The sequence below is a fragment of the Saccoglossus kowalevskii genome, chromosome 7 (assembly GCF_978046115.1).
Source record: "Saccoglossus kowalevskii chromosome 7, keSacKowa6.1, whole genome shotgun sequence".
In the NCBI taxonomy this organism is placed as follows: Eukaryota; Metazoa; Hemichordata; class Enteropneusta; family Harrimaniidae; genus Saccoglossus; species Saccoglossus kowalevskii.
Genome location: NC_140647.1, coordinates 17,963,631 through 17,974,599, shown reverse-complemented (window position 1 = coordinate 17,974,599; position 10,969 = coordinate 17,963,631). Strand labels below are relative to the sequence as shown.

The 10,969-nt window shown below is 33.9% G+C and overlaps 1 protein-coding gene across 1 annotated transcript; it reads right to left on the bottom strand.

Annotated features, from left to right (window-relative positions):
* On the bottom strand, nucleotides 1–9,521 carry LOC146740556 (asparagine synthetase [glutamine-hydrolyzing]-like). The gene is made up of 5 exons (XM_085501207.1): nucleotides 9,379–9,521; nucleotides 6,329–6,582; nucleotides 6,037–6,183; nucleotides 4,913–5,003; nucleotides 1–2,308 (listed from the first exon to the last, which is right to left on the bottom strand). Exons 2-5 carry the CDS (start codon nucleotides 6,575–6,577, stop codon nucleotides 2,109–2,111), a joined length of 687 nt encoding a protein of 228 aa, XP_085357333.1. The 5' UTR covers nucleotides 6,578–6,582; nucleotides 9,379–9,521; the 3' UTR covers nucleotides 1–2,108.
* Nucleotides 9,522–10,969: the final 1,448 nt, after the last annotated feature.

Here is a 10,969-nt window from a genome sequence, read left to right as displayed (position 1 = left end):
TTTTGTGGTGAAACAATCATTTCTATGTAGTTTGTTTCACTACTGGGTGCTCATGAATATAATCCCCACATAATAAATATATTGATGTGAATATAGGTTGTACAAGTTAGATATTTTAGGGGTTGTTTCCTGGGTGCTGGCTTGGAGGGAACTGAGTGATGAGTAAACAATGGCTACAGTGTTTAACCTGACTGGCACTGTCAATTTTAATTGTGGGTAGAAGTATGCCCCAAGTGTTGACAAGCTGTATAATCTATGTGATCTTGCAGAGAATTCATTGCCACCCAGATTTTGCTTAGGTCGCTGGATATTTCTTTTCAACACCATTGATGAAATATTATCACCTTGGTAACCAAAAAGGTTGCAAATCTATCTATTAATAGAAAAAAATATGATATCCAGCAAAGCTGGCTTGAAAGCATTTAATAAACGTCAAGCAATAACAGTGGCAAATATTGAACTTTCTGTAAACATGTTGTTTTCACCTTTTGACCCAAAGAGCAAACACAGATCGAAAAAACAGCATGGCAAGGACAAATAGACCTTCAGAGTATGAATAACATTTACAGATCAAAGGTGGAGAGAATAATGCAGATTCTATTGTATATACATTGATACTACCGGTAATTATCATACTACATATGTATGTAAATCGGTGTGATCAAAATTTGCATGAATTGTTAGATGATAGTATAATTGTATTAAAGACAAGTTCTACAAACACTATACAAATAAGTATGTATGTGATATAACTGATTAGCATTGTCTCTGATTGTATTTTAACTGTGTCCTTGAGTATTCACAGAGTACTTAGTATGTTTTTTTGTTTTCTTTAAACAGCTCAATAACCTTGCTTACAATATGTATTCTAATTTAGGCATTAGGAAAGAGTGAAAGGCCTTGATTTGATTCTACTATAGGAGTCACAAAATGTTGAAAAATTCAGTCCAACAACAACAAAAATGACAGAATGTGATAACAAAATTAATATTTTAATTTAAATGTAATGTGAAACAGATTTGATTTTGTTGATAATGACAAGAATAGAGCAAGTTTCAATTAAAAACAACCTTGTATAATTTGGTTACAAGATTCCACAAGCAAAAACTTATATATTACTTGGTTGTGTTGTGATCACATACAAAAAAATGATTCATTACTGTAGTTATTTTAAGTAAAATTCAATTTAGCTTCATCAAAAGCAAATGTCGCAGACACACTGGTTCAGAATAATGTTTGCCACGATTTTTTCATGCACAAGTTGACCTGAAACTATGTCCTTTGATCTGATAGGTCATTGTCAAATCAGTTATTAACCAATCAGCTGGGTTGTGCCAGCCAACTTATTCCTGGATATTACTGATGGCTATGCAAAACAGAAGAGATATTTATCAAGATTGATTTCAGTGGAAAAACAGCATGTTTTTTTTTTTACAAAAAACATTCAAGAAGTTTTTAACACTTCACGATGAAAATAACTCATTGTCAAAATGGTGTTTACTCATTCACACTGGTCTCAATAAAACATTGTAGTCATGAAAAGGCATCAGTGACTACGAAAAACCCAAAGTGTACTCTAATTTAGGTATCAGGAAAGATTGAGATGTCATTGGTCAAAAAAAACAACACTATGCATATTCTTATTCATATGTTTTATCAGAGATACATTACTTTGGGTTTGCAACGCGCATAGTACTGTATGGTGACATCATGCCAAGATCCCATTCAAGTCTCATCTCGTAGATAGCGAGACTGATGCTACGACCTTCTGACATGACATAGGCAGTTTGTAATAAAACAATAAAACATGTATTACCACATTCATAGTGAAAAAATGTAATACATCGAAAATGTACAGAAAATATAGTTATCGTAATCCGTCATATCGTGGGCAGCTATTTTGATCCACCTGGACATCCCAGTATCCTAGTTACCTCGGGCATGCGCATTCGCATGTTTCTGAGTTGGAACACTTATGTGAGAGCGAGATTGAAACGGGATCTTGGTATCATGTCACCGTAGTTGTAAACCCCATCAGTCATGCTGTGACAATGATTACTTACTTGATGCACAGTTATATAATGCACAGTTATACTTATTTAAAACTTCTATTGGGACTTACTTCTAGGCTTCGCACATCCACTAATCTTGGCCCATTTCGGAGTTTCTCCTATCGAGTGGTATCGTACAGTTTCTAAAAGTTTCACCTTGCCATTGTTTAGAAGATCGTAAGATTCATAGTGACCTGGTGGGAATGGCATTAAGTCGATGTCATGGTCTTTGTCACCATGCGCAAGACCAGTCAGTCCTGAAAGTGACAAATATTGAGGTATAACAGTAAGAATACTTTACAAAAAAAAATGTTTTTGAAAAACACGCATATAAAAAAAAACACATTATATTTATAAGAGTATATATATACTCAACCAGCAGTTACACATTGTATGAGCTAATGCAGTTATGTCAGCTGTACTAATTTATGCATGAGAGCTTCGTGTACTAGCTGGGCACAATCTGATTGAAATCCTATGTAGGTATAGGCTCAAATTTTTTATTTTTTTTTATTTATGAATATTTTTTTGTTTTAATTGCCCTTATTAATTTTTTCATATATTGAATCTCGGTCACTTAACTATCGCATACAAAATAAAACAAGCAGCCTATCGGCTGAGATAGCTCCGCTGTTAGCAATGCACATTTCAATTAAAGAACTGAAGACATCATTAGAAAATGAACAATATGAATAGTATCAAAGCAATCGGACTTACAGTTTTTAACAAGAAGTCGAAAATATCACTTTTTACCAAAAATTACAAAAATATTCACCAAAATTAGAGAATTGAAGATATCATCACAAAATGAACAAATCTGAGAGAGGTCCACATGTAGTACCTATATATGTAATATCAAAGCAATCGGACTTGCGGTTTTTAACAAGAAGTCAAAAATATCACTTTTTACCAAAAATGACAAAAATATTCACCAAAATTAGAGAATTGAAGATATCATCACGAAATAAACAAATCTGAGAGAGGTCCACATGTAGTACCTATATATGTAGTATCAAAGCAATTGGACTTGCGGTTTTTAACAAGAAGTCGAAAATATCACTTTTCACCAAAAAATGACAAAAATATTCACCAAAAATAGAGAATTGAAGATATCATCACGAAATAAACAAATCTGAGAGAGGTCCACATGTAGTACCTATATATGTAGTATCAAAGCAATTGGACTTGCGGTTTTTAACAAGAAGTCGAAAATATCACTTTTCACCAAAAAATGACAAAAATATTCACCAAAAATAGAGAATTAAAGATATCATTACAAAATGAACAAATCTGAGAGAGGTCCACATGTAGTACCTATATATGTAATATCAAAGCATTTGCACTTGCGGTTTTTTACAAGAAGTCGAAAATATCAGTTTTTACCAAAAATGACAAAAATATTCACCAAAATTAGAGAATTAAAGATATCATTACAAAATGAACAAATCTGAGAGAGGTCCACATGTAGTACCTATATATGTAATATCAAAGCAATTGCACTTGTGGTTTTTAACAAGAAGTCGAAAATATCAGTTTTTACCAAAAATGACAAAAATATTCACCAAAATTAGAGAATTAAAGATATCATTACAAAATGAACAAATCTGAGAGAGGTCCACATGTAGTACCTATATATGTAATATCAAAGCAATTGCACTTGTGGTTTTTAACAAGAAGTCGAAAATATCAGTTTTTACCAAAAATGACAAAAATATTCACCAAAATTAGAGAATTAAAGATATCATTACAAAATGAACAAATCTGAGAGAGGTCCACATGTAGTACCTATATATGTAATATCAAAGCAATTGCACTTGCGGTTTTTAACAAGAAGTCGAAAATATCAGTTTTTACCAAAAATGACAAAAATATTCACCAAAATTAGAGAATTGAAGATATCATCACAAAATGAACAAATCTGAGAGAGGTCCACATGTAGTACCTATATATGTAATATCAAAGCAATTGCACTTGCGGTTTTTAACAAGAAGTCGAAAATATCAGTTTTTACCAAAAATGACAAAAATATTCACCAAAATTAGAGAATTAAAGATATCAACATGAAATGAACAAACCTAAGAGAGGTCTACCCAAGGTACATATACACCAAATATCAAAGCATTTAGGCTTGTAGTTTTCAAGAAGAAGTCGAAAAAGTAAAACATTGACACGGACGACGGACGACGACGACGGACGACGACGACGGACGACGACGGACAATCACTCATATGATAAGCTCCGCTCGACAAAGTCGACAGCGGAGCTAAAAATATAAAAAATTAAAAAAATTGACACCATACTGACACCAAATTTTAATGTAATTTAAATGTAAACAGTTTATAATAATACAGTGGTATATTTATAAGTGTAAACATGTCTTTGCATTGAACATGTCAAAGTTTAGTTCAAATTTTGCAAATGAACATGTTCGAGATCATGTGACATATCCGGTGATGATTGCTTGAATATGCAATAATATTTTTTTTCAAAATTTAATATAGAATCGTTATCATGGAAAAGTATTTTGTTTTTAAACAAATATGACTTTCCAGCAGTAGTTGAATTCCTTTTGATGATATATTAGTTTTTGATGAACATCTGAGGTGACAAAAACTGACTGACCAAGCAACATCTACCTTGCTAATGATAGAACTCTACAACTCTGAGAAGTTGAACTCTGCTTTATTTGCATATGCAAATGAGGAAATATTTTTTAGACTGCAAAGTGTTTGTTGCACAGACTTTACTGACAATGGCATCATTTAAGAATCTAAAAAAGAATCCAAAACTTGAAATGTTTCACTTAGCTCTCACAACAGTGACCTTTTGCCAACATAAACAGCGGGCATAACTATATTTACCTTTAGCCTCAGAGCATACTGCAAGAAAACCGTCATCTTTCAACAACTTGAACATTGGTCGAACACCAAATAAATCTCTACCGAGGAATACCTGTCAAAAAGACAAATCAGAATTTCTATGACAACCATTAAATGACATCAACCTTTCCTAAAGATACAGTTGCTAGTCTAAACACAGTAGTGTGCCGACATAAACTATCTGGTCACGTCAACGTCAAATAATAATTAATGAAGGCATTCAACTCTTTTCTGACACAATTATAACCTGATAAGAATTCTGCACAATACTGATACAATGTCAATGAACTCAAGTTTGACTGAAACACCATATTTGCTCTATTACAAGCACACATAAAACCAAAAATTACATTAACAATTGTATGCTGAATCTTGTGTCACAGCTGTCATGAAAATACATACAAACACACATATACACTGCATGGGTCCCATGTCAAATGTAATTTTTCTAGCAGCAAGAATTTATCAGGGCTCATGTGTAAGTGATTTTCACAAAATTTTTTCATTGTGAATGACATCAATTTAGCAAATCACATACCTGTGTCATTTACATAAGCGCATACAATGAAAATTGGGCTAGCAAGGGTTTTTCTAGAAAAAAACTGCAAGAGGGAGTACTGCAATTCAGCGTAGGGGAGATAGGGTTCTTCCTACCAGGGTGTGAAGTTTTTGATAGTTCTAAATTAAAATGGAACGTTCTATGGCTTCCTAGGGGCCAACATTACTATCAGACAGGTTATAGTTGAAGACTGTGGCCACATGTGATCTCTGGTCAATCAGAATTTTATGGTTGCCAGAGGATCTGCTCCCCAGGGTAAGGGGCGCATGGCCATGGCATGAGGGCACTGCGCCCCTGTTCCCTTGTTTAAAAAAATCACTGGGCTAGTAACGTACATTTATTCACATTTGTATGCTATCATGATTCAAAGTTATACACTGACAATTGACTGCAAATGCTACTGAGCAAAGAATGTACGAATGACACAAGTGAACTCACATAAAAAATAATAAATACATTTACGAATGATGTATGATTTCAATGAGATCTTCATCATATATCGAGAACGGTTGTGTGAGATACACTGTACTTTGGATAATGTATTTACCTTTCTATTTGCAGTGTCTAAGAGAATGAATGCAAAGACACCATCCAGCAAGGACGCTGCGGCTTCTATGCCACCCATGGCATATAGATGAATGATAGCTTCCCCATCGCACTCTGTCAAGTATTCAAAATCATACTCCTTTTGCACCTGCCAATAACGAGAAAATTATTATCAGTTCTGTTATTATATTATTTATGTTATTAATTATATTAAATATAACGAAAACTGTAAGAAACTATACATGTAACAGATGATATTATTAACAAGTGAACATGTTTAGAAATCAACATACCTTTTTGTAGTTGTAAATTTCCCCATTATAACATAACCATATATGGGGGTGGGAATGGACCCTCATTGGCTGCATTCCATACAAGTCATCAACAATGGCCAATCTGTGGAACCCAAAACAACAGTTGTTGTAATGATTGACATTCTCTATACGAAACGCATCTGGGCCACGGTGGGCAATCTTGAGTGCACTCGCGCACTGTTTTGACACATCTTCGTCTGCACCAAATATAGCCCATATACCACACATCTTGTCTGAAATTTAATTTAAAAAAACCTTATTACTGGATTCTGTTGTTTAACAACAGATGAATGCTAGATTTAGATGATTAGTACTAAGTAGGTATGTGCACTTTTACAATGACATCATAGTTGCATTGTATTATGGGATATGAGTGTATGAAAAACAACAGTGAAGGTGTTCATGTTGGGTAAATCAGCCACTGTACAAAAATGTCCATGGTATCTGTATTCTCATCATTTCTAAGCCATCAGACTGAATCGGATCAGAAATGTAATATTCTGAGGAACCTGATCTGTACTTTTGGGGTGATTAAAAATGAATGTTATTTTTGCCTTGTAATGCCCATAATACTCGTAACAAAGAGTACTATCTACCTGCATTTTCCTATAAAGACCATTAATATTACAAATTTAAAATAATTCTGGTGTATACTACTGTAAAATCTGTATTAGAAACCGCGGCTTCTATTAAAATGGTACAATCCAATAGAGGGGGTGTGGCTTCTATTAGAGCATCTACACTTATGAGAAATAATGAATTTTTGATTCTCAATTATTCAAAAAGTTTGGGTGCGACTTCTATTAGAGATGCGGCTTCTAATACAGATTTTACGGTAGTATTTATAATTTGATTTAGATTATGAAAATTGACTTTCCTCAGCATTTTCCAGAAATACTTTTTTTCACTATACCATATTTGTCCTATTAGAAATGCACATGAACTAAAAATTTCTTCTATTGTATGCTGGATCATTTATATAACTTACGTCATTTACAATACCCACATGAGATATAAATAGAGCAAATATGGTACAGAGAAAAGAATGAAAAACAATGGCTCTCAACGTGTCAAACCATTCATAATTAATATTAATGTATTTATGAAATACACATATGTATCCAATTTAATTATATAAATTAATTCCAGCTAAAATAATGTATTCTACAGTATTCAAGGTTCATTAAAAACTCAAAGAAAGATTGGGGAGGGGACTACGCACACAGAAAAGTTTGAGAGAAAAAAATGACTTGGAGGGAAAATGACCAAAGATTATGTCCATTTGGTTGCAGGGTCACAGAGGACGAATATCAATTTACTATGGTTTGTCCAAAATATGAAGCACTTAGACAAAAATTCTTACCAAAATATTATTTTTCACCACCAACCAAGATGAAATTCATTGCATTGCTACAGAGTACTAACTCGTTTATTTTACTAAGTTTGGGTAAATATTTGTTTAAGAGTTTTCATTACAGAGAAACTGAAATGGAAGTATGATTTGAAGTATATGTACCTTGTAATTTTAAAGCGACCGTGTGTAATTTAAATTTTGAAATGTAACAGTACTTTAGGCCAGTGGCCATATAGTGCGGAATAAAGAAATAATAAATAAAATGACTTGGAGGAAGGGAACTAATATACACTTGAAAGGATAGCAAACAAAATTACTGCCACACCATCCTGAAATTAACAAAACAATTTGCTGTTTTTCTACTATTTTCTAAAGTTCATCTATTTAGTGTGTAGCACATACCAGTACAAATGTATGGATTTTTTAATGTATCTGTGAACTGCATGCATGCATAATATCCAATTGTTTTAAAACACTAATCATCTTGTGTTTTTCGTCAGAACAATGTCTATCTTAAACACAACAATAGATATGAATGTAAAACATTACAAAGGGTGCAATTTATGTATAACATCAGAATATATTTAATTTTGAATGGTTGTTTTGCAGTGAATACCAAATTATTTCAACACCACTTTGATCTTTCTGAAAAGATGTTTAGTATGACACTAGTTTGCACAAAAACGAATAAAAATCTGAATCTATATAACATAACATGTCTTAATTTTATTTTAACTATTTTCTAGTAGTTCGTTTAAAATGCATATGCATCCCGTTTTTAAAGGTGGCATTGTAAACTGGTGTAAACAGTTTTCACTGCAGAGAAATGGTTTAGTAATGTCTAATTTTTTGAAAATATTATATGATTTTTGTATTTCGCTATACATCAATTTAATCAAACAATGGAGATGCGAGAAAACGATTCACCATACTTCAGTTATAGCATGGACCTACTACGTGGTTGGGTGAATGAGATGCACATCGTTCCAAGGATGATTTATTGTGACCATTGTAAGCCTCCATGGCGTGATCACAGCAAATAGCAAGCACAATTCGTGTGTTTTTCATGGGTTTTAGCCTGTTTCAAAGGTCATCCATGCTTCTCATGCGTAAACCACGTGTTCAAGGTTCAAATTATTTTGTAAATATAACATGTTTCGTGATAATATATCGGTATCAATGAACACTGCACACTGGTAGCCACTGATAAATATGCAAGAATGTCTTAGAGTATGCGATGCAATAGTACGTACCATGATGACAACAAGGCCACGATAAGTAGCAGTCTATTTGTAAGTGACCGAGTGATGCTTTACAATGGGTAATTAATTACGTAACACCAACTACCGCGAGTGAAACCCGCAATACAAGGCTGTGCATTTTATCCACTACGTCCACTACGCAAGCTTACAACCGAAGTAGCCACGTGTTATAAACTGGGGTTATAAAACACTGCATTGCATTTGATGCGATCGATTCGTGGTGATATGTTAGGAATGTTATAAGATCGGGAAAATTGTCGTCATTGATAATCATACTCAACACAAAACCGCTATTAGCAAGATCGATTAGGATGTTCCAGATGGCAGAGAAATTCCTCGTAATCCCGTAATCCAAAAACATGGAACATCAGCCATTATCGCCGCGAATGCGACGGTCTTGAGTTAGTACTTACCGTTTGTATCTCACGTAAACAAAATAGAGAGATGTCGAACAAATACCACTATCTTGACACCTAGCACGGCAATAATACGCTACCAGCTGGCTTGGACCTATTGTATACCACACCTCTCCTACGATCAATGACAGAAAAACAACACACTGGTTGCATCATTTTCGAGATATCAACCAATCACAGTATGACGAATACAAGGTCATCCAAGGTCGCACAGAATGCGTCGCTCTCATTGGACAAATCGTACGTACCTCTATGGCGGGAAATGTGCGTATGTCAGCTGAAATACAAACATAAAGTACGTGTACTTCGTGGATTACCCCGCGAAAATAAAAGGAATTAACATGCTAAAATTATTGTTGGTAATTTTATTTTAGATTTTTTTTTAATTTTATTATTTTAAGAGAAATCCTGGTCAAACCAAATGAAAAATACCCACCGTGATACTATCCTCTGGATTGGATGGTAGATGGTAGCTCGCACCGTGGGGGAGAGAGAAACAATTTTGAAACGTTGAAAACAAATCTACAAGGGAAATTACAGAATAAAAATATATTGATATTTAAAATTTAAAAAAAAAAGTTACGAGAGAGGGGTGTTATATTATTTTAGAAATGGCATGAAATATACAAAAAAAAAACTCAAGGACCGATCACTCGATTTGAGATACAATAACTGTACTTGGAATATATTTGCTGGAATGTCGTATATTTATTCGAGCAAATCGACTAGAGTGTAATATTCCCCGGGGTCGCTTGTATTAGTACGGGTAGTATGCGAGACACTAACTTTTAGTGATAATCATGAGACATTCCTCAAAACTAAACATTTCTGAAACAACTTAACTAGAAGGAAAAACATCCCTTAAAACAAATTATATCTACACTAGTTCAAAATCATGGTAAAATAGACCTATATTTATCACATACACATTAGTTTAACACAGCCAAAATACGACCCTCTTGATTCCTCAAAATGTCAAAAAGTGCCCCCTTGCCTATTTTGAAGCTAAATATACAAACCATTGGGTGTCTCGTATACTCACTGGTATGTTTTTACTAGGTCCCCTCCCGACATTATCGCCATGGATTTGGTTTGGGGATTTTTTTTACTGGATTTCGCCATTCCCACCAAGATTGCCATTTTACAAGATTAAATAATCATATACTTCATTGGTGCATGGAAGATCCACTTCCACGGCAAAGTTGAAAAGTCTGACATCAGACCGCGGGCGAGAAAACGGAATACAATCTGGTACGGTGTATAAATATATAGTATGGTAAACAACATCAACAAGAATATTTCCGCACGGTATACTTTTTTTAGTGCGATACCCTATATGTATTCACTGCATTTTAATTTGTGACATTTTCCATTATTATAATGGAACTCGTTTCACTGACAAATTCACGAATTTAAAACCAAGGAATACACGTGCATTCAGTGTATATTTAAATAGTCACCTGGTACATACAAATAATTGAAGTGCAGATTTTTTGCCAAACTCGGGGAAGAATCGACCATGAACAAGATATTAAGGCTGCCATGAAGCAATGGGACTAATGTGAATTGGAACGAATCAACTTGTTTT